General features: G+C 43.0%; 1 protein-coding gene across 2 annotated transcripts in view; it reads right to left on the reverse strand.

Annotated features, from left to right (window-relative positions):
* Positions 1 to 479: 479 nt before the first annotated feature.
* LOC1280509 (calbindin-32) overlaps positions 480 to 24182 on the reverse strand; it is a 53404-nt gene continuing 29701 nt past the window's right edge. The window contains exons 3-14 of one of the 2 annotated variants that reach the window (XM_061661485.1): positions 20745 to 20973; positions 18469 to 18554; positions 15415 to 15504; positions 12858 to 12944; positions 12649 to 12705; positions 11523 to 11606; positions 11341 to 11396; positions 10324 to 10369; positions 7357 to 7377; positions 3502 to 3558; positions 3350 to 3421; positions 480 to 3260 (exon numbers count right to left, since the gene is read on the reverse strand). In XM_061661485.1, the coding sequence (XP_061517469.1) occupies positions 3117 to 3260; positions 3350 to 3421; positions 3502 to 3558; positions 7357 to 7377; positions 10324 to 10369; positions 11341 to 11396; positions 11523 to 11606; positions 12649 to 12705; positions 12858 to 12944; positions 15415 to 15504; positions 18469 to 18554; positions 20745 to 20886 (942 nt within the window). In that variant the 5' untranslated portion in view covers positions 20887 to 20973 and the 3' untranslated portion in view covers positions 480 to 3116. The remainder of the gene's footprint in view (positions 3261 to 3349; positions 3422 to 3501; positions 3559 to 7356; positions 7378 to 10323; positions 10370 to 11340; positions 11397 to 11522; positions 11607 to 12648; positions 12706 to 12857; positions 12945 to 15414; positions 15505 to 18468; positions 18555 to 20744; positions 20974 to 24182) is intronic. The other variant, XM_320356.4, reaches the window with a different exon arrangement.

Here is a 24182-nt window from a genome sequence, read left to right on the forward strand (position 1 = left end):
CCGTTTTGATCGCAAAAGAGTTATAACGTTTAATAAAGAATTATAAATAAAAATTGATTTACTGAAACAAATTATGTGCCAGGAAATTTGAAAAAAAGTAAAAATATCCAGCAAAATAGTGATGCATTTGTTTTCCGAATAAAAACGTTTCAGCCTTGAGATATTTTGTTTCTCCTCATTGCATGCATTCGTGGATTTAATTAAGGATACATTTCCTTCTGCGCAAGGACATCTCCCACCGCGGAAGCAATCCTTTTGCCGACAAACTAACATCGAGCGCCATCTAGTGGCGGGTGAATGAAGTAGGCTTCGGCTGAAGCTTTGCGCGAGCTTTTCAAATTAGAACGTTGCAATTTCAAACTGGAACAAGGAAATACGTTACAAAAAGGCGTTTAGTTCACAGATCTTTTTTGAGGAACTATTGGCATTCTGCCCTATTGTCATCGCGTAAAATGAAGTATCTTTCCAAATGCAACCCCTTTTTTTTGGTTTGTTACGTGTTTTATTTCGTTTTTATTTTTATCATTTAACAGTAATATCGTTTTGCACTTTGCACTATAGTGCGAGTAAAAATCTGGCGCTGCGCTGGAGTCTAATTAATAACAAAAAGGCATATGTTTTCTGTTTCCAATCTTTCTAGCAGTACCGCCCAACGCCCCACGGGAACGGGTTGTTGCCTGTTAGTGTTTCGCTCTGCTAATGTGTGTAGTGTTTAAAGTGTGTTTCTGTGTGTCATTACATACTGGTGTTGTTTGTCGTTAGCGAAGAACGGATACGTACCACCTGAAGATACAAACAGTTCAACGCTAATGAACAGATTGATTGTTAATTGTGTTTGTGTGAAAAAACTGAAGCCAATTAAAGGATTCTTATTAGTCTTTTCTCGTTCTTCTACTGAATGCTTTTTTTGTCTGTAAGCTATGGCCGGATATTACAACCTTCTCCTGGGATTGGTTAACTTTTGTTGTTACCAAGCAAAGCAAATTCCAGTTCCAATCAATGCTCACAACAACAGTAGAAACAACTGGTATGGATTGAACAGGGGACATACGGGGGATGGAAGGAGAATTGGATTTTTCATAAACTTTCCTATTCCCGGCCAACGTTTTATAAGATAACGATAACGATCAGCAGCAGCGTGAAGAATGTGAGTAGCATTAAAGTTGTTAGACGATGCCTTGGGTAGGTACATCGATAAGGGTTCGATTTTTGTTTTGTTTTTTTAAGGAAACATTTAGATATAGATAGTGAAAGATTTAGCGTTAATATTCATGTTTTTTTTTTGGGTTTAAGTAGGATAAAAACCTTTCTGCTGCACCGTTTCGTTCGTACGCTTCTCACTTGTCCAACATTAACAACGCTTCCATTCTTGGTTTTGCTTCATTTTAGTATTATAGTTAGTAGACAGGACAGCGGAATCAACAACATCTTTCTCCACATCAACAAGGGAACAAGTAACAAGGGGTTTACAAGCCGGCACATTGATAACGTCATGCACATGCTGTTTCGCTCTAGCTAGGCGGTCGTGAGTGGCGGGGAAAGGGGAAATACAAAACATTGAAGGAATCAACCAACCCGGAGCGTTTTTGAAATTTTCCACTGGAAGGCATAACATGGGGGTACAATTTTCTTCATCCAATAGACACATCACACATCAAATACATCAACAAACGGTCAACCGGCCTTGCAGCTAGTTTTTATAAGCTTCTCCTAACTATCATGCTTCATAACATTCGTCACAAACGCGGCTTGCGCACAAACAATCGATAAGCGCGCATCCAGCCGGCACGTGTTTTACATCCTTTCTGGCTGTTTTTGTTCAATATCGTTTGGTCTGGATCGAATTTGGGAACCGCTTTTTGGCACGGCATGGTTAAAGGGTTTTTTGTTAAAAGTCGGTTCGGCTCCAAGTACTGAGCAAATTTCGTTTCTCATGTTTTGTTGTACCACGAACCCTCCGTATCCTGTTTTAGGCCATTCAGCGAAATTCTATCACTCGAAAGCCATTACGTACAGTGGCTGAAGGAGTTGTTTCACCAACCTATGCGGCCTATGCCTGAGAGATGTTGCTATTGTTCTGCTCTTCTTCCTAACATTAGCTCTTTGTACGTATATGTGAGAGTTGGGTTTGTTTCGTTCAACTTAATCACATCTTAAATCCTTCGTTTTCTCTACCAATTTAGTTATTCTTGTTTTGAGCAGATTCTCTGAGGCTAATAAAATTCAAGCTTCACAAGAAAAGCGCATTAAACACGACCGTAATAGGAGAGGAGAGGAGCACAAACGGCGTTAAACAGTTTCAGTACACAGCTAGATAATATGTTTCAAATAGATCGATAAGAAGGACGAGGAAGATAAGTGGGTGTTGCGTTCGATTTTGCGCTTTTGCGAATGTAGATATGCTTGTTAAATCTCTGTGTGTATAATGTTCCGATCGCAGACTGTTTCGCTCTTCTTCCCCGCAAGACGGAGTGAGTACACGTTAACATGTCCTTCCACGCACCGTGGTACCGTGCCGCTTCTTCACAAGCTTTCCTAATTGTACGAGTCTTTCGTTTGAGACGGCGTTGTTTATGTGTCGCATAGCCCGCTGGCTGCTTCTAACCGTTCTATTAACCATATTCTGTTCATCAACTTCCTTTCCTTTTGTGTGTGTGTTTGTGTGTGTTAAATTGTTTTCTGGTGTTTTTTTTTTAATTTTAATAACTCTCACTACGGGCCCTCTGTTTTCGCTCTCCATCGGGGATGCGGAGGACGAATGAGGGGATGATGCATCGTTTGCTAGTTGGTTTACGAAAGCACTACGCAAAAAAGAAAGAACAACACGCTCACACTAAGAAAGCTGCCCTATAGCTGCACTGCCCATTTGTGGTGCTTTGTTTGCTGCTAGTACGGTGCAACGTTCTCGGTGCAGCCTTTCCCTCCCGGTGCTGCCCGCGCTACTCTTTTTTGTGAATCTTTCGCCGAAACTTACGATACAGATCCCGGATGCCGTCCTGCACGCTCGCGATGGGCGGAAAGAGGTCCTTGGTGATCGGGTCCTGGCTGCTGCTACCACTACTACTACAGGGCTGGCTGCTACTAGTAGTCTCGATGCAGACCGCCGACGCCATTAATTACTGGTCATCGTCCGGCGGCAGTTTGGCGAGCGCCAGCAGAATCATCGTCAGCTCTTTGCGCGAAATTTTGCCATCCTTGTCGTAGCCGACGCCGCGCAGGATCGTTTCCTCGAACTCGATCAGATCCTGGGCGTCGTAGTCCTTTTTTTGGTTTGGGGCGGGCGTAAGCAAAGGAGGAGAAGATAGGTGAGAAAATATGCCATGCGGGCAAGGTGCCATAAGCGACGAACCTTCTTTACTAGCTCGAGCAGATCCTTCAGGAAACCGCGCAGCTCTTCGTTCTCGATCGATCCATTATTGTCCTGTTTGGTGGGAAAGTAAAAATAGAAAAGATTCGCATTAATGATAACATATTACAAGTGATCCCATGCTCGTTTCTTACTCTGTCGTAGAGTGAAAACACTTTTTCGATGTCTTCTTTCGTTAGCTTAGCCGCACCCTGTCAGGTTTATTATAATGTAAAAAAAAGAAAAACACCAGCACTAATAAGTAAACGTTCTTCGACACATTGCTTTGCCGAAAAGGGGAAAAAAGCATGGCAAACAGTACACATAAGAGCTGCATTGTTTTTGTCTTTCAACATTTGCGTAAACCTGAAACAAACCAGCCATAATGTAACAAACACAACTCTACTGCAAAACATGTACAGTTCATCAACGATGCTATAGTATGTTCTTTCAAGTAAGAAACAAACGCCAGTAGTAATAGTATTTCATCAAACAAACGATCAGTCAAAGCTACTTGGAAAATGTATAGTTTCATTACGATATGGTAAACTTTAACGAACAAATATAGAAATGATATATCCGACATCGGATGCATGAAAGTACAGATGTTACGAAGAGTGGCTACCTGTAAACACCAATTACCAGCGGAAATGTATAATAAACTCCATATAAATCTATATTAACTACAAAGTGGAGGTACATTATTAACAGCAGACTCGTAGAAATACTGATACATTTTCATAATAATTTGTTAATAATGAGTTTATGCAATGTAATGAGGAGAAGTTGTATGATAACATGATAAATGAACACTGGTTTTAGGTTACGAAAAGGAAAATATCATAAAACGAAAGACTTATTGCATACATTTAGGCGCACGAAGTGCAAAACACATAAGACGCCTTAAACTATGCAATTATCATTAAAAGTTATGCTTATTTTCATTGGAATAACGGCTCGAATCCTAAACATAGACGTATTTGAAGCATATTTTACATCAAAAAGGTAAAATTCATAGAAAGATCCCAACTAAAAAAACTTCTAAGTAACATGTGAAGGGCTCTCTTGGGACCATTTTTTATGTGGAAAAATATTAACCAATCAAAAGCGTGGACGGCATTCGTACGTCACTGCGCTAGATCGCTCGACTACAAAGAATTCATAACGATGAAGTAAGGTTCGCAAGAAAACTCGCACAATGGGCGAGCCTGGCTTAGCTTTCCGTCTCGTTGCGCACGCTGGGCTTCAGGCCAACTGCAGGAAGCGTACTTTCGTGTGAGGACAGTAAAATAATCATCTTAATGGTGATACCGAGCCGATTGCTGAAGTTCCGTCCCCGATGGACGCACGGTGGAGCGGTTTTTTTATGCACTCTCATCATTACATTGGCATTTCCTGGAAGGCGTCCTCTTCTAGGCGTCCTTGAATGGCACACATTCGCTCGAAAGAAACAATGCCATACAGCATTTCCTTTGCTTTATTTTTTCTCGCTACCATCCCACTACTTTGTTGCGGGATGGCGCTCTCTTCACAAGCCAAACCACGGCCGGGTTTCTTACGCCGTCTTACGAACGTATGGTTCAGTGCATAATAATCGTTTCGGGGGCATTCTAACGAGAGATCAGAGATATGAGCTGCTTATGTGAGTCGGACGCCGGCTGGCATGTGTTGTGGACGCTGCTGCGGCTCGGTGCAGCACTGCTGATGATGCTCCAACGAGACAGCATTGAATGGACAAAAGCTTCTTGCCGGGGCTTAACAAGGAGGGTTATTTGTGATGATGGTACCTCCAGTAAAGTTTGGTTGGCGTAAGTGAGTTGGCGAAATGTTACTCCACACAGCAATCTTGTTTTCTGTGCGATAAAGTGAGCAAATTTGTATCCAGTATGGCCCTTTGGATGCTTATCAGCATGGCTCTTGCAATGAAAATCAAACCTTACGTAGCGTGGCTAACAAACTCCAGTTTAAACATAAGCCTTTCGAGTGATTTTTGGACCATTTATTCCATTTTCATCCGATCCGTTTGGCAGAGTTACGAAAGCGAGCTGCTCTTGTGAGCGTATTGATTTAAGCTATCTGGCACGTGCATGCCTGTCGGTCTGCCAAATGAAGCTCACAGAGGAGCAAGTCAGGTGATGCGTGATCGATTGCGATGGGATGGAGAGTGGCCAAGAAACGATGTAACACCTTTCGCTTCTTATCAACTCGCTTTCAGACAACACACATCGTTCGCACAGGGAAATAGGGACACACCGACACATAATCTGTGTTTTATGAAAGTATGGGGTTGTTGGGGCGCACGTGTGTTATATGCTCAGGTAGTGAGAATGACAGCGCAACGGACACCACCGCATTGGTGTACCGGAAAGATGTCCTGCCCGAGTCGCATGCTGGAGGAGTGTTATTAAAAGATTGTTTGTGACAAAGGTGAGACATATAGATACGTGTGGTATGCTACAGTACGGATTGTTATTTGTCTTAAGGGAGCGCTTTTGCTACAAGTTGCATCAGCATATTGGTGTTTGACCTAAAGGGGATTCAATTCGTGAAGGAATGGAATGAAATACGATTGTTTGAATGATGTAACCATGTTCATATAAGAAAGGATGTCACATGAAGGTTATGCAAAATATTTACCATTTAGAACCATTCAAAATGAAGGCTAAAGTAGTTTTAGGCTAACATCTCTTTAATAAGCTAACAACGCTATGTATTTTGCATAACTTTAGGCGCTGGATATTGATTGTGCAAAGTGATAATTTATATGGGAAATAACCTACTAAAGTGTGAGAATAATTGATAGGGCGAGGAACTATTTCAATCTCTAGCATGCAACTTTAAGGAAGTCTAAGTGAACTATTCATGCAAATTAACTTTCATGCTTAATGTTTAAGGGTTAATTTAACCGACTGTACTTTTTGTTTAATTACGTCCGGTACGAACTCTGACAGTCTACATGTTCTGCAGTGTACGTGTGTGCGCGAATAAAGGGTAGCAGGACAGTAGTGTAGCAAAAAACAAAAACGCAGACCATACGATTTATTGTCTTCGCCGTTCTGCTATCACAGCAACTCATCTCATAAAATCGTAATTAAATGGCAAACGAATGTCGAATTTATTTATGGTCACACCTGCACCCTGCCACAAATGCAAGTTATGAACAGGGAACCGGGGAAAAAATACCAAAATAAAGAAAAATCTCTCCCACAACGAGCACAAAAACGTTCCAAAAAACGTGTTCCTTTATAACACCTGTGCTAAGCCGGTAACCACACCGCAAACGCGGTTGTCATTACCCACTGTGGCATACACAATTGATTCCATTTTCACCAATTTTCATTCCTGTCCTCTGGTTTTCAGCGAGATGAGCATGAAATTCCTATCCGGCAGCAAAAAAAAAAGAAAAACTAAAAGCACAAAAGCTACTACAAAAATGGGACGCTGCAGCGTAAAAAAGAGTCAACATATGAACAAACGAACATACGGCAAACGTTCACGTGAGCGTGAGCGTTGAAATATCAATGCAATTTTCAGTGGAAAACGGAAGAAAAAAAAATCCCGAAAATGGTTCAATTCATCAAAACAATTCAAACAATTCACAAACAGGCTTCAAAAAGTATGAAAAAAAGAATCCTTTTTTGTGGTACCACACAAACGCTGAAACAATATGAATGATTTTTCATTGCCTTTTTCCGGCTACCGATCGCGACGCGAAAGCGAGAAACCCGTCCCCCCGGTACAGTATCAAACACAGCAAAACACAGTGAAACAATCGAACAATCGCATAGCTGTATTTTGGCAATTTGGGGTAAGAAAAACCACAAACAACTCGTTACTGCTAAGATACAGAACACACACACACTCACAACCAGTAAACAAACGAACCGAAATGCTAACGAGAAACTGAGAAAGAGTAAAGAAGTAGAGAGGTAGAGCAGCACAGATCGTAAAGCAGCCTCTAGTTGCATTGCATTTGCTGTCATCGCGAGCAAGAGGCTGATGGTACTCACTTCTTCGTCTATTTTCCCTTCCTAGAGAATTCGCTCGTACCGGGGCGAAGGAGAAGGTGGAAAAGGGAGGTTGGATTTGATTTGGGTATGTTGTTTTCGTTGGTTGACGTTTTCGACGGTTCGTTTTTGGTGTTGCAATGTTGGCGGAGTTTGCAAAACAAACCACCCCGTGTTGAAAGGTGTTGATTTTTATTAGAGTATTTGAAAGTTTTGTTGTTTGTTTGTTTGTTTGTTTGTTTGTTTTTTACGCAGTACAATGTGACACATTTCAACCCACACGGAAGGAGCCGGTGTTGATGTGGTTTTTAGGTGTTTGGCGATTTGTATAGCGAGTTGGTGGTATTTTTAGTTGGATTTAGTTATTGTTTTGTTTTAACATTTTATTTGTTGAAGCATTTTACGGTTATTACACGGTCAGTTTTGCAGCATACAAACAAGTTGTGCAGGGACAGAGAGATTTAAAAAAGAGAAGAGAGAAGTGATATTATTATTTGTTGCTTAGCGCGTGAGATGAAACTGGGCAAGAATAAAAAGAAGAGAGTGAATAAAAGGAACAAAAGAGTTTATGCAATACTTAGAAAAGAAATAACGAACAAAAAAAGGTAACAAAAGAAAAACACAAAAGAACAATAGATCAAACTGCCTAATATGAAGAGTGAAGAAGAAAACTAAATAATTGAAATTCTAAACACTAACGAAAACAAATATACGATAAAAAAGATGATAAAATAAAACGAAAATTCGAAAAAGAAAACACTAAAAGAAGAAAAAACAAGAACAAAAAGGATGCAGTGGCATAATATTTCAGTGAGCAAGTGAAAAGCGGTTGCATTTGGTGGATAAACAACAGTGAGATTAGGGAAAGTTACAACCAAGAGAGACAGTATTTGAATCAGCAAAACACACACATACACAAAGACAGAGAGACGGTAAGACGAAAAGGGATAAATCTGAGAAACATTCGAAAAGCCGATTACGACTGATGCTTTTGCCGTTTTATTTCCTCCGCTACACAAACTATTGCTTCACTCTTTTCTTTGGTGCAGATTCAAAACATTCAGTAGATTAATTTCCATTTCAATGTACACCCAAACCCCTTACCCTGTACAGCAACGCAAGGAATGTCTCCCGCTCACAGACAGCAAAAACCCACAAAATCCCACTGCCAAACCTTTAGTGTTGGCTTTCGTTATGGTGGGTTTTTGAGCCCTCACCAGACAACCACTATCTTCACCCAGCCACCCCAAAAGTTAATGGTGACGAACAGGGAGCTTGGAGAAGTTTTTCACCGAACAATTTTCCTCCTTCGTCGGGATGGAAGGTGGGGGAGAGTGTAAAATTGTTTCGGTCGTTCGTGCTTTGCTAGAAGAAGGCGCCGCTCTTTGAAGCAGTTTTTGGAATGGAAAGAAGGATGTTCAGGGGTGTAGTTTTGTGGTGCAGTTTACGGATCAGCTCCGATCAGCTCGGTGCGCCCTTGTCGAAAAGGTTGCTTTAGTTGCTGTTGTTGTTGCGAAAAATTGCGCCGGAATATTGCCAACCACCACGTGTTGGTGAACAATTTTGAAGAATTTTCGAACGGTCGAAGAAAGTTGGACCAGCGAAACTGTGGGTAAAGTTTTGCTATGGCAAGTTTTGGGACGAACATTTTTGTCAGGATAGTTTGTTGTTAGGGACAGTTTGCAGATAAACCCTTCGTGTGCTTTCAAAGCGCTTGGACTTCCAATAACTCTTCGTTTAAATTTTTTAAAAATATTTCAGGTATTGGGTCAGTTACTGATCATTTAAGGGTTAACTAACCATCGGCACCTGAATGGAGCATACTTTTGCCGGCCTTGGGCGTGTACGGACATGAAGACAGTTTCTTCAGAATTAGCGTAATATGTATCCTCGTGGTACTGCCACGACTTGGAGAAAACGATACAGTCTGTAGCGAAACGGAACCAACGAAGGACACGGTCAAACAAACCAGAATGTCCCGTCGCCATCCGCCCTGTACAATCCCTTCCAAAGGCGTAACTTTTTCTTTCAACCACTGCTACTGCTCACAGTTGGCCTGATTTTCATTCCTTGTTCTTTTTGAAAAGGTCTAAAATGACAGGAATGAGTTCTGACTGACTGCCTGACACAATGACTGACTGAATGGATCGAGTCAGGCATTTAAAGTTTCAGCTTTGCTTCCCAACGCACACAACCATCCATGCCCTTCGCAGGCATAAATCAGTGCACGCAGCATAAATCATCATTTAGAAAGGCGAGCAACAACCAAAAAATCTCACGGACTAGTGGCATTAATATGGTGGAAGTTGCGGTTTTTGGAGGAACTAATGCACTCGATTACTTTTAACGGCACACAATCAAGCATCGATGTAGCTGAACTGATAACATAACTCACGTAAATCTCACGGGAAAAGGGAGCTGAATTGAGGTTGGCATTCTCGAGCGGGTGGGTGGTATGAGCTAACTGCGGCTAGAGTTTGGATTATCGCGGATAAATGTTGCTATTGTTATTGCCGAAGGGTCCGATTTTTACATCTACGTGATTCTCTTCCTAGTTTGGTGCGAGGCAGGAGTTTTTTGGTGCGGTTTTGTGTAAATCGGGATTACTTTTATCGCAATTAGCAGGCAGAAGGATCGTTACGCCCTAATTAGGTCACTAAATGCTAATGGTTTTGATGCTTTGGATCTAGTTGCTGGTGTGGATAAAACTTGGGTTTCCTGGAGGGTAATCATAACAGAAGCTCTAAGGGACTCTTTGGCTCTTTGGACGTGAAAATTTAATCCCTTGAGTGTACATTTATTTTTAAACCCATAACAGACGAGCCAAATTCCACCAAATATCTGGTGGAATCGTTTTCCCGAACAATAATCGATTTAGGGCGGTTGGAGATCTCCCCAACTTCTGATCTTCCGCCTTCTGATCCCTACACTTAAAAATGGTACATGCGAAATTAGCTTATTGACACCTACCTTGAACACCTGCCGGCACAGGAAGTTTTCTTTCACTGGAAGCAGTCTGAAACGAGCGCGAAAACGCAACAAAGCGGAAAGTGGAAAGTTTAATTAAAACAACAACGAATCAAACTTCACGCGAAAAACGGACGCAAACTTTTCCACGAAAATCGTGTCGAGTGCTTGGAACTTTGCGCGCGGAGGCGTCGACCGAAGCACGTGCCGCAACTTGTACTTGGTTGTTATTCTTATGAAGCAAGTTCAAAGCCAAAAATGTGTCTATTTTATATGCGTAAATTTATAACCAAACACGGGCGGCTTTTGTTTAGAGCGATGAATTTGAATCGGGGTTTTGTTCGTTTGGCCAACTTTCCTGAACAAAGCCGATCACAAGTGTGTATTTAAGCGATAAATAATAAGCTTCTTGGGCGCTCGTGTCCCCCCTTGCCACACAAAGGATGTGAATTCTTTTAGAAAGGGTGTGAAAATGTGCAAAAAAAAAAAACAACTGGCCCTGGTAAAAGTTTTGCTTTCAATTACGAAAAGGAATGTTTTAGGGTGGTTTGGGGCGGTGATTTTTTGTGTCTTTGTACATCGCTCAAGACCTTTTTTGGAAATTCTTTTTGCACCAACCGGTTTGGAAAGATTTTGACCAATGAAGAAGAAATAATTAATAGAGGAAAAGGTACGCAAGTGTACCCTTATAGCAGGGATGAAAAGATCATTTTCTGTGGAAGCGTTTAGACGTCGAGTGGCAGTGATTTTTCTTCTACAAATAAAAAAAAATGACTACAGAAATTTTAAGGTCCAATAACATAAATGCAACCTAATTGACAGCATAAATGATTTGCATCCATATTCAAACAACATCTCGTATACGTCTAAACGCTGCATTACAAGTATCACGTGTACACCCTGCTTTTCAAAAGCTCTATACAACTGTACGAAAAGAAACCGCACAAAATACAATTGCTATCATTGCGCTAGATAAATGCGGAGAAAATTGGCCAAACTTTCACCCACTCACTCACTCACTTTGCCATCTCCGACAGCTGCAGTCTTCCATCTTTGTTTGCATCGAACACTCGGAGCTGCGGAGAAAATGGAAAATAAAAGTAAACCGTTAACACTCGTCAATGATGTCAAACCGTTTAACTGCACAAACGGTACCACAGAACGGAGCTCCCGTCCACCCCAACCCCCGTTTGGGGACTTACCATTGTATCGGTGTACTCGATCAATTTGTCCTCCGACACGTCGTTTATCTTTTTCGCCTCCTTCAGCAAATCCCGCAGGAAGTTCTGCAACCGCGAGGAAGGGAAGGGATAGAGAAAATAAAAGAGGTGAAAGCCAGTGGTGAGAGCTTGGTACCGCAGTACCGTATTGGTAAAGAGATTATGCTGATTGATGTGGCGCGGGTTTTTTTTTGTTTAGCGTTGTTCGTCTGCTTCCACTGTGGGTGACGATGTTACAGAGAGATGCAACGGGCGGACGATGCTCTTGGTTGCGGTGGAAGCTAATTAAGACGATGCTGAGAGCCACTTTAAATGTCCTTACGCGAGACAAGCACTGGCACGAGCACGAGCAAAGCCTTTATGGCACGGGGAGCAAATTATGTTTCTCGCTATTTGTCACGGCTGTCAAAGTTTCGCCATCCCTCCCAAAACCGAAGCTTTCACGAAGCAGTACGCGTACAATAGGCCCACACCAGCCGAACCGAAGCGGAATTTCCGAAAGGGCGTTAAAACGCTACTTTATTAGCTGAATTAACCCGCGAAATTCCCATCCCATCCTTTCATCATCGTCCGGCCGATCCGGTAGGATGGGACGGTTCGCGGGCGGCTTTGACGCGTGCCGAATGCCAGAGGTTGTGGATGGATGCAAAATTAAATTGTTTATTATTGTGTCGCGCGATCGTATCTTGGGTGGCCCATTATCTCAGGGCACCGTGATTTACCGGAGGGAAACGCCACCACGAGCCGATGAGGCTTACCGAAAGAGCGAAGGTTGCGGTCAGGGAAAATTAATGGAAAAGGTTTAGATCGAGGCGTTTGATTTACAATTTACGTTCTATTACGGGATGAACAATTTGTCGGTTCGTCGTTTGGTCCCTTTGTAAATCAAGTTCAAAATTTCGCCTAAATGTATGCAGCCCTGTAATGAAGTTCGAACCGAAACGCCTAAATGTAGACTATCTTTAACACAAAATTTGCCTTTCAATGTGTAATTTCAGCCTAAATTCCATTCCAAAAAGCACCATTTTCATCCAAATTTCGCACAGAAGTTCAACGAATTGTTTTCCATTGTTTTCTCTCCAACAATAGCCGTCAATCCGCTACTCACCTTCAGTTCATCCGCTTCGATGTAACCGCTGTTGTCGGAGTCATACTCGCGCCAGATCTGTCATGAACGTGAAACGTGAAATCGAATCAATTAATGCAATTTTAATTACCTTTTCCCATGCATATGCCCTCATCGGCGGCGTACAGTGTTTTTATATCACACTCATCCCATCTCAACTTCCCTTGTCCCCGGCCTTCCCGGTTGCTTACCTTCATAAACTCAACGCTCGATTCTAGCGGATTATCGAACCGAAAGAGCAGCAAAAAGTTCTCCTCCATCGGGAGCAGCTGGGCAAGCTGCAACGAAAACGGGCCGGAAGAAGACACACACACGCTCTGAATGACTAACTGCTGATAATATATTGTATCATAAAATTATCACGCTTGATGATATCGGGGAAAATAAAACGATTAACTTTTATCGCACACTCCGCACAGTGCGAATTCCGTGGAGCTGTGTCATGGCTATGGCAAAGGATGGTGGTGAGCAAATCGTTTAAAATTCAATTCCCTGTCCGTGATCCGTTCGCGGCAGCAGATGGTATCATCACTCTCTCCCTCTCTCTGCTGCTAGTTGGCAGAAACTTGCCACTGCCAAGTGTGCCATTGCCTTGCTGGTTATATTGCTCCGCGTTGACTTCATTTCAGCACACTAATTCCTGTGCCGAGTGATGATAATTAAGCTACAATTAGTTTCATAACGATCAATTCAATGGTTATTCCGCTCGATTCGCTCCAAACACAATGAGCAAATGGAATCATGCTTCGCAGGGTGTCAGAGATATCCCTTGGCTGCTTGTAAGTGGACCACATACAAGCCTTAAGAAGCCAGTTCCAAGAAACAATAATCCAAGAAGATAGGAAGGAGCAAAACTCATGGAAATGGAGAAAAAGAATATCCAAATGCTTTCCTCATTGTTGCGCGGTAATGGCATAGAAATGGGGTATTTTTTTGCTCTGCTATGGTACAATTTGTGATGGTTTTGATGGCCAAAACCTTCCGAAGCAAGCATGAATTTTCGCAGAATAACGGATATAAGTGCGTATGATGAATGGTGGGAATTTCAGCAAAACCAGAAGGACATTAATGAGAACAGTTTTTTGTGTTACTTTGCTTGATATGTCGGACAAACAGTAAAGATACTAACAAAATAGTACATAAATTGAAAAATATGTAGAATTCAAACTTCACACGAAAACACAAGTTCAGCAAAGTCCTATTGATTTGATATTTCATCTGTAACAGTTCATTGTGTGAACATTAGAATGAGTTGATATATGTGTTTGATCTGACAACAGACTCTGAAGAAGTCCCTGATATCTTTTGACCATTTGCCCAGTATTTTGCTCAAAAGTGATCGGCGACTGCCATAACAAGGCGCGCTCGAAACATCCTGCCTATCGGACAATGGAAAACTCGGCAAGAAAAGGCAAATGCGAAGGAATCTGCCTATGCTCGTAGCTATAAATAGACTCAGGCTATACCAGTGGAACGAGTCTGGTCATGCTTTTCGCATTTTCCCCTATATCCCGGGACGGCACACTCATGCAGGCACACAAAATCAACCCGAATCAGCCCTACTTTTCTTTCCATTCCGACACTTTCCGACGGCGCGTTACGAGGCGGCGAGGTAGCCAAAAAACCTGCAAAGGATGGATTTATGGTAAAATGATTTTGAATACATTTCGGTGCCGGTGGAATGGCGGAAAGCGCAAAGCGAAGCAGTTGAAGGCGCAGCATGATGCTCACACAATTTTTGCCAACTATTGTCGCGAAACGTGCGCTGCATACCAAGTGGGCGACTATAGAGTGGGCGTTAGGGTTTGGCAAGGAGCGGACCGAACTGCGGTCCAGCAACACCAGTGTGTCGGAGCCGGGGGGGGGGGGGGGCGCTGGTGCTTATGGGCAATTTGCCAAATGAGGATTTCGTCCACGGCGCGTGATGGGGCTTTGATCCGCATGGAAATTGTGCTGAGTGGACGAATATTTTAACGCGAAAACGCGGTCCGGGGCCCAAGTGGATGCAGTTTTTGTAGAAAGCGTTTGGGCTTAAGGGCTAGCGTGCTGCGAGCTGTGATTGCGTTGCAGTTTAGCGATGGGAAAGATCAAGCGAGTCTGAAGGAGTTTGCAATGGAATGAATTTCAATGCGAAAGATATTCAGCTCAATGTTTTCAGCTGTATCTTCAATTTTACACAACAAAAACAACAGAATTGGAGTTTTACATGTTAGAGGAGTTTTAGCTGTTCATAGTCTATAGTCTTTCATAGCTGTAAAGTTGGATATCTAAGAACAGAGAAGGATCAGAATATCCTGAGGACACTAAACATTTGTGCAAGGAGGTTGTGCTCGTTAGTTCTTGGGCAGGTTTGGGATTGGACAAACCTCTTCAAGATGTCGTCCAAAATCATTTTAATGACATGCATTGACTTTTTGAAGTTACTCTATTGTCTCTTCTCTGACATTCAACAAACGACATATACCTGTGTCTAGGCAGATATGTTTAAGATTTGGACATAGTTTTTCGCTGTTCGTCATCTCTAGTGTTAGATCCAAATCGCTCAGGGAGTGAATACAAATGTGAAATCAGTGAAATGAAATCTTTGAAATTCAACAAACAAAGGATGTTCTGTCTGACAATCCTTGTCTGCGACCGATATCTTGGTATCATTCAAATTACTCGGTGCAATTTGAGCCTTTCTTTGGTGATGCTATACCTAAAGGATGCAAATTTATCGATTGCTGAATGCCCGACTACGCTACTCACCTCTCTGATGTCAATCTTGCCGTCCTGATTATCGTCGTACGCTTCCATGAAGCATGACTTCAGCTCTACCAGCATCTCGTCGGTAAGGGACTGTTGTCGTTGCCGGATCGGATGATGCACCGGGAATGAAAACGGACACATTTCAATACGATTGTCAAACCAAACGCTATTACGCAGCTAAAAAAATAACGGAAGCATATGTCACACCGAAGCAATGCGCTACATTCTCGCTAGTAGATCTAGTATCATGATGGTTAGTCATCTGTTAGCTAACGTTTAGAATGAGTTTTTTTTTCCCAAAGAAAGGACACAAAACAAAACGATCCTAAAATTGATCCAATCCAATTCAGTGCAAATAATTTGGAGATGCAGGAGATGCGGGTGAGCTTTCTGCCGCGGGAAAAACTGTTTGCCCAGGAGAACAGTGTGACCATATAAAACACAGTGCTGAGGGGGGAGGGTTGTGAGAGTGCTTCGCTGGACCAGCAAGAGTGATGTGATTTGTAATTACATGGCAGAAGTTGGTGAAGCTAAATAATAAATAATAAACATCTTATCAGCAGCAACGGGGAAAGGCATTCCATGTGTTATAAAAAAAGCACTGAAAATGCTAATGAGACGAAAAAAGAAACAAAAATAATGTATTTAAATGTATCATAAATCTAGCAAACAAAAAAAACCCAACAAAAAAGCACTAAATCTCAATTAAAGCGACAAATTTTAACATTTATTACCACCGCCCGAACGGCGCACGTGATAAAACGTGGGCCTCACCACACTGGCAGGGCAAATATTCATGAGCGATGTGGAGCAAATGATTTAAAGCTCGGTCAATGTGTGGCCTCGGCTCGTAACGGTCAACCTATAAATCAGTTGAGCGCATTCCGGCTGCACGAGAACCGAGCGAAAAAGATATCTACATTTGCCTTAAAAAGTGTACAGCACTGCGGGAGAAGCAGCTGCACGTCTAGGCACTTTTGGTTCTAAAAAGTGGGTTTGATATGTCCCAAAAGCTGAGTGGAAAATTACGGACCCTTTCATTCAATATCGGCAGCTTCGCTCGTTATTGCGTGAAATTTATGTTTTATCGTGGGCGCACCAAAACCAAACAAGCAAAAAAAAAACCCCTCTATCAAATTGCGTGCTGAGTGAAATTTCAATCATCTTCACCTGACTTCACGATACCTCGTTGGGGCTAACAGAATAGAAATGGGGCAGACAGGGAGGACAAAATTATTTATATTGCCCCTTCCAAAAAAAAAAGCCCACGTACAACAGCAAGCGCACGATCGTTTTTAGTGTCCACGTTTTTCGTAAGAAGTTTTCATTTTAACAGCGGGGAAAATGGTTTTCTACTCCTATTTAAAATCGCCCCAACAAATCGCCTCAAAGACAAGAGCTTTCACCGCTGAGTGATGAAAAATTAATCTAGACAACGGCCAAAAAAACGCGACGTTATTAAAAGCGTACTGTGTGAGCGTGTGGCCGCGTGGAAAGCGGGTGGGAAAAGCACGGAATCGATGGTGCACGAAATTATGAAGGACGCAGGCAAAAAGGGAAAGGGAACCACCGGAATCAATTGCGACGCTGGACACACCGACATTGGAAGCGCGTAGGCACGTGGACAAGCGCGGACGTGCATGGCAGGTGCGCAGCAGGTTGGTCGTTGGGGCTGTGTGAGGGCAACATTTCTAAAGCGATTGCTTTCGCTGTTGCTTTCTTTTCTATTTTCCTTGCCGCAAAGTGTCGGTAAAAATTTAATCATAAAAATCGCTACCAGAACGAACGAATTTCGTCCACCATTTGCTATTGTCTGAAAGCAATCAAGCGATGATTGTAGGTGGGGAGGGAGGAGGAGGGAATTTATCGAGAAGGTGAAACTATTAACAGTCTGGTAGGGTGGTAGGAAGGGGGAGGGTGCTGCAGCCATCCATCCTGATCCCTTTGTTCAGCTCGTTTAAGTTTGACATTGTTTTGGAAAGCCGAAAACGGTTCAACGGTGTCAAGCAATCAATCTTGAGAATTGAGTTGTGGAAATTGGACTCGTTTGCTTTGGAGGTCGTGAACAATGGTATGTTTTGTTGAGAAAGGCTAGGATATTAATTTCGGAATCTTTTCAAAACTTGTTCAAGATGATTCACAGTCTAATCTAGATCGTGCTCGCAGCTGCTAGAAAGGTTTCTATTAATAAAGGTGTCAATAGCAGGGGGATTGAGTGACCTTTCTCAACCTCGTCCTAAATAAAGGTAGGCAAATCTAGGTAAATCTAGCTGTATATTTCACACCTTTTGTACATTTTGTTGTTTGGAAGTATTGGAAAACAGTGCAAAAGGTCTCAAAATCAAAATTTTCACAAATGTTCCGTTTTTTCCGCAGTACAGGAGGTTAACGTTACTATTCTGTCAGGACGTAGGAATTTGTAAGTTTGTTTGTTAGTGGAATGCAGCTATTTTGTCCCAAGCTCTACCACAAATCAGTCTCACACGTATACACACACACACTCTAACTAAAGGCATTGACTACATACTAACCACTTTTTGCTGAAGAAACCCAAAAGTAAACAAAATGGTAACAACACGCGGAAACGGAATAATGAACCGAGAACCGAAACGGAAAACAGGAGAAAGAAAAAAAAAAAGGAACAAGAAAACAAAACCACATCAGTGAGTTGCTCAATGGACTTGAGATATTGTATACGACTGGTGGTGACGGTGGTCGGTTGGTTGGTGGGCTGGAAGGGACGACACCAGAGCACAGGATTGATTCACGGCAACCAACCAGCGTGATGCCGAAGGGGAAACTCTTTCAGAACACACACACACACACACACACACACACACACACACACACACACACACACACACACACACACACACACAAAACACCCACAGCATAGTTTCACAGACACACACACACACGCTCATTCTTTCACATACAAACGAACGCGCTCACAGTTTTGGACAACAAGAAGAGAGATATACGAGAGATGGAAGGCAACGTTTCAAGATCGAAAGAAAGTGCACCGGTCGGTGAAAATAAGTTGGCGGAACTTACCTCCGGGCTGATGTCGGTTGCGTTGGCGCTCGAGACGAACTCCTTGAGAAATCCGTCCAGCTCGGATCCTTCGATGTAGCCGTTCCCTGCGTAGCGCGAGACCGAGGGGAAGAAGAAGATAAAGGTTGCAATATAGACGGTAATTGAAATGTATTGCAAAAACACACAAGTGTTTATTTATCCGACCGTGGAACGGCAGCACAAGGGCCAGTAGTACTACAGTGAGGGATTTTTCTCAAGTGGATTAAGCTAAGCCGTCGTAGAAAATGATAGCAATATATTGAAAGAATATTAAATATTTATCTTAACAGCAGCTTTCGTTGAACATCAGTTCTTCAAGGTGATGTAGAAAACTTTATCTTGTACTTCCAATATTTCTTCATTGAAAAGCATTTTAGAACTTTTGCGAAATACATTCCGAATGCAATCGGGCTTAAAATTTAAGTCGACAGGCAACGTTCGCCCTTCCCTAATTAGCACGTACCGTACACGATGTGCCATCATTAACAAAGTTTTTCGGGTTCGATAGTACGACCATTCGAAACCAAACCAGTTACGTGACAAACTGTTGCGACTCGCACAAAACTCTACGATACGGTATAAATACCGCCGGTGTACCGCTTACACACGCTTACAAGCTGTAATCATTTTACGGTTCCACAGAAAAAGGACTCAACGGCGGCATTACGTACTTTTATCATCGCTTGTCTGTATCGTGTGTGTGTGCTTGTGCATGCGCTCGTATCGATGCTCGTTTACGAGACTTTAATGAAGCTTTGGTTTCAGGCTTTGCTGTTTTGACTGTGCTGCTTGCTGAATTGTTAATTACAACAAGCTTTGAGCGATGCGGCTTCCTGGCTTTCAGCTCAATGTGGGAGTTGGAAAGAGATGTGGGGGAGGGTTTGGGAGTTCTAATGAACAGCGAGTTTTAATTAATTTATAAATCATCAACATCATGAAAAGCGGTTGGCGGACGCCCATTGCTGTTTGCACCAAAATGCCACTCAAGCTAGCTACAGATCGGATGTTTACGCGGCTGATTGGAATTAGACATATCAGTGGCAATATGTTTCCCCCTGAAAGCCCAAAACAGGGAAGAAAATCATCATGTGTAAACAAACATCATCAACATTGCCAACAATGAGGTAGAGATCTATAAAAAAGTTCCATCATTGAGCGACGCTTCATTTAGCACACTGGGCGGACGATAAAACTTTCTTGCCTCCCCAAAAATGAACTGAACACACATTCTAAACCGACCGGAAGGGGCTTTAATAAAAAAAGGCCGGAAAACACACACACACACACATCGGACAGAAATCGGACCAATAAATTTGATTAGATATGCAGTTCAGAAGGCACGGCGGCGCCAAAAGTTTCACCACAGCCCCAAAGCTCTACCATCCCAAGGTTCGCAATAAAACTTCTGCCACAGCGCGGCAGACAACAAACACACCGCCACCAATATTAAGGTGGGCTAGAGAGCTTTATTGCGATAGCCATTTTGACTGCTGTGTGGAGAGGGAGAAGTTGGCCAAAAAAAAAAACGCAACACCAAAACACCGGGCATGAGATATAAAAATTCTTGGAAGATCGTCCGTCGAAGGTACCGGCACAATAAAAGTCAGGCGCAAAAAAAAAGCGAAGATGCCTAGCGGGCTATCGTGAGGACTGTTGGTGTGCTGTTTTGCCTTTGCTCCCTGCCAAAGTGACAGGCCATTGCTTTGCGTTTGTTTTTGCACCTCCATTTGCTTCCCATATTTCCAATGCCAACAAATCTGCTCCAGCACTAAAATGAGAGCTCGGTGGTAAAAAAGCATACCTTCTAAATGCCAAATGTGGCATCGAAATCTTAAAAAGTTATACCGTGCGAAGAATGTAGACGCAAAGAAAGAATCATAAAATAAATATCCTTCCCGTGGGTTGCCACCTCCAACCGCGAGACCTTGAAGACGCTGGGTGAGCTCTGGGTGTTAGCAAAACAGTTTTGAAATGATACATTGGATTCAATTGAAATCGACAGGCACCGGAGGACGAAAACCACGCACAAAGCGGAAGTAGCTATAAAAAATTATGCCGTGTAAGCAAATCTGCAGGCGCCTCGATTCCTTGGGCGAAACACGCCCCTAAACAAAAAGAAAATCGCCCCCGGCAGTACCTAAAGCTATCTTGAGATCTGTTTCACTTCCGAAAGAAAAGTTTATTAGTTGTTATTTTCGTGCAAAAGGCGTGCCAACTCTCCCCCTGAGGGAGGGTGCGACACGCCGTACACTCACCATCGCGATCGTAATGACTCCAGACGTCCATGAACTGGTTGGCGGACAGCTTCTTCAGCTCGCGCGACTCCGGATCCCGGTACTGGCGCATAAAGTTCTGTGCCTTCTCCAGATGTACCTTGCTGTTGGCCGATTGCTCCATTGTGTTCGGTTCAGCAAGGGGTGAATCAGCAGCAATAGGGAAGAAAAAACGGATGTATGCCGGCTGCTCTCCGATGCCGCAAGTCGTCTGCAAGTGCGATAAAGAGAACGGGTGTGTGAGTGACGTCTCGAGTTGATGCTGAGAGAGATGAACGAGGCGAAGGAGAGGAGCTAAAGGTCTTGCTCGAACAGAATCGAAACATAACTTAGAACAGATTGACCAGGTCCGGTGGCGACCCGACGGGTAGTACAGGACGGTTCTTATGAAGCGTGTAACGCATTGTGGAGTTGCTCTTGTGGATACGGATCGATGCGTCCCGGGGGGTCGAAAACATGCGTTCCCCAATGGGTATGACAGCTAGAACACCAAGAAAGGAGGGGCAAGAGGTAACCAGCTCGAGACCAGAAGCAAAACCAAACATCTTGACAAGGAGCTCCCTTCGTCAAGATATTGATTCTTGGGAAGGATTTAAGCTCTGAAAGCGTGGGGATGGAACAGCAGAAGGAAGGCAACAGGACAGGCGAACACACTCGTCTGTAACCCCTGCTTACGGTTGGTTCGGAAGCCGGTTGAGTAAACATGCCAGACAGCACTTGTTGCGAAAACTCGCCGCAAGCTTTTACTACTGTTTTACAGATTGTTTTTCAAAAACCCTCCTCCCTTTTGTCTGCGCCGACCCGCCGCAACCGAGAACTACTCTCGTGTTGCTCGTATCTCGAAAGCAAAATGACCGCAGGCAACGAACCGTACCGCGTACGCAAGATATACGCGCCGCTCTGGAAGGCTCCGGCTCTCCGATAGCTTGTAATTTGATTTCCGATGTTATTGTACACATCTTGAGATGGTTTCGAGGTGGGTGCTTTTTAACCTAACCGCGTTGGCGGGTGGTGCTAGTTTTGATAGCGATGCATAAATTACATTAGCTTTTGTGTTGCTGTTTTGTGTTGCTTGCAAATACACATGTTACGCCTTTAGGGGGGAACTGAAGATGGCAACATTGTTTGAGAAGTTTAACAAATGGTTCTGCGATGTTTGTTTGTGTAGGGTTTCATTTGTTGGGATATCGCTTACGAGACCATAATCACCATAACAGCAATAGATACCAAATTGAACCAATTGGTCTTAGATGGAACTATATAGCAAAATGAAAATAATGATATCTTTAAGCTAAAGGCATCATAAACACAATTAATTATCCCATATTTAAATGTATCAAATAACGCTACCAAAAAGAACGTAACATAAAAAATACATAAAATGTTTAAAATAAGCCAACAATTATGTATTAAATAAGCTTTTTTCTAGGCTTTATACCATTTCATTCCTAACCTACAAAACACTACCACAGCAAACTTTCCTGCCACCGAAAAAGTGCTTACAAATGCAATCCTAACCTCGAAACCTCCTCTCATCTAGGAGGAAGTTTTTAGTGTTGTAATCCGACAAAAAACTTTTCGCCCATCCTCTCATTCTCTACCTTTCCACCCCAAAATTGTCAGCACCCAGGGCGGTAGAAGTGCCATAAAATATTCACACTTTGACTCAATTATCTCGAGCTAAACGCTAATCCGAAAGGACAAACGTTGCAACTTGAGACCGAGGAGTGTGTGCTGTCGACCGCAACCACCGCACACAGCACCACCGGCGCAAGCGAGATTATGTAATTGATGGGTCCACTTACGGTGATGAAGCAACATGCTCTTCTTCATGCACTACTTGTGTGTGTGTGTGTGTGTGTGTGTGTCAGGCATGATATAATTAGTTGCACCCTAGAGCAACCGAACTTGAACCACGCAAGCGGATCCACCCCGGGCATCGTTCAGGGGAGTGGTGTGTTCCAGTGCCGCAGTGATGCATGATGGAAAAGATTCCAGCTTTGGGAGCATCACGAGCGGAAGTGAGAAAAGAACAACTGTTAGAATGTTCGGTGTAATGTTGCAGGTTAGGATAGAGTTTGGCAGGGCACCATGGCGTTGACGCTTGCGTTTCCTGGAACTGAGTGGCTGACGAAAACCACGAACCAATCTTGGCGGAGAAACTTTCGATTAGCTTGCCGTGTACTCCGGGGTCGAGTAGATTAAATGCGCCCGGCATAGTTCGCTCCAAGCTGTGTGGCTTAAGTGAATTTATGCTGGAGAGATTTACTACGCCTGTCCGATCGTGTAAGTGCATTTATGAGAGGTATTTAGTAGGTGTTTGTTGCTGCAAGAGACTTGGGAAGTAACGGAATGAAGTTATAATAAGAAAAAATGGAATGAACTTAGCAACAGGGCATAATTACATGGAACCATCAAACACCGAAGTGAAGAATGAACAAGATAAAGCCTATTAAGAATCGCTTTTTATAGGAAATATGTTGAAATGATTATAATAATAACCCTATAACTAAGAATAATTATTTTGTTTGTTGTTGAAATCCGATATGAAAGACAAACGAGTAAAGAAAACATGAACATCCATAACTACAAAGACAAATTCCAACTGTCACGGAATTAGTACAAACTTTGTGCTTCGCATTGAAAGCTTTCTTCTGTAACTTTTCCTTCATCCTCCCAGAGTTCACCTCCACCTACCCAATGCACAGTGAGTACACGGTTACAACACGTCTTAACTTCACCCGGACAATTCGGTCTGTTCCACTGCCAATGTGCTAACCACCGCAACCGGGAAAGGCCACGGCATATTTCACGGATGGGTATCGCATGCCAGCACAAAACACACCGCTGTGGCGCACACCGAACCTCGCATCCCCGGGCAAAAGTGGTTCCGGGCCAATCGAAACGTTGCTTCCGGTAATTGAAACCGAGCGTATCGGGATCCTTCCTCAACCGAAACCGAACCGAGCGAGCATGTGTGGCGCAGTAAACTTATACCACGGGGTGTCAGGTTGACTACACATGACCACGACCACCAGCCGCGGTACATGTGTGCGGTACACCTTCGTTAAGTGCACCCGAAGTAAGTAAAAGAGCGGCGAAACTTTTCTAATTACGGCAGTCACCGGGGTTACAAAAAGGAAAGAGAGAGAGAGAGCAGGAGCAAAGTTTTCGGTTTCAGAGCCGCGCTTGGTAAAGGAACACCTTCGTTATCACCTGTGCAGAACGGTTTCGATACGTTTAGCACGGTTGATGTACTTTTGGAGGGCAAAAAATGAAAAACACAGTGTATAGAAAACATTTGGAGCTTTAGGAATGAAGAAATTAATACGGAGATGTTTCTCAAAAACTTCGAAAGAGTTAATTACAGTTCACATGCAGTGGAAAATTTTAGAGCATGTTTTACAGCATACTTCGTAA

This window comes from Anopheles gambiae, chromosome 3 (assembly GCF_943734735.2).
Source record: "Anopheles gambiae chromosome 3, idAnoGambNW_F1_1, whole genome shotgun sequence".
NCBI lineage: Eukaryota > Metazoa > Arthropoda > Insecta > Diptera > Culicidae > Anopheles > Anopheles gambiae.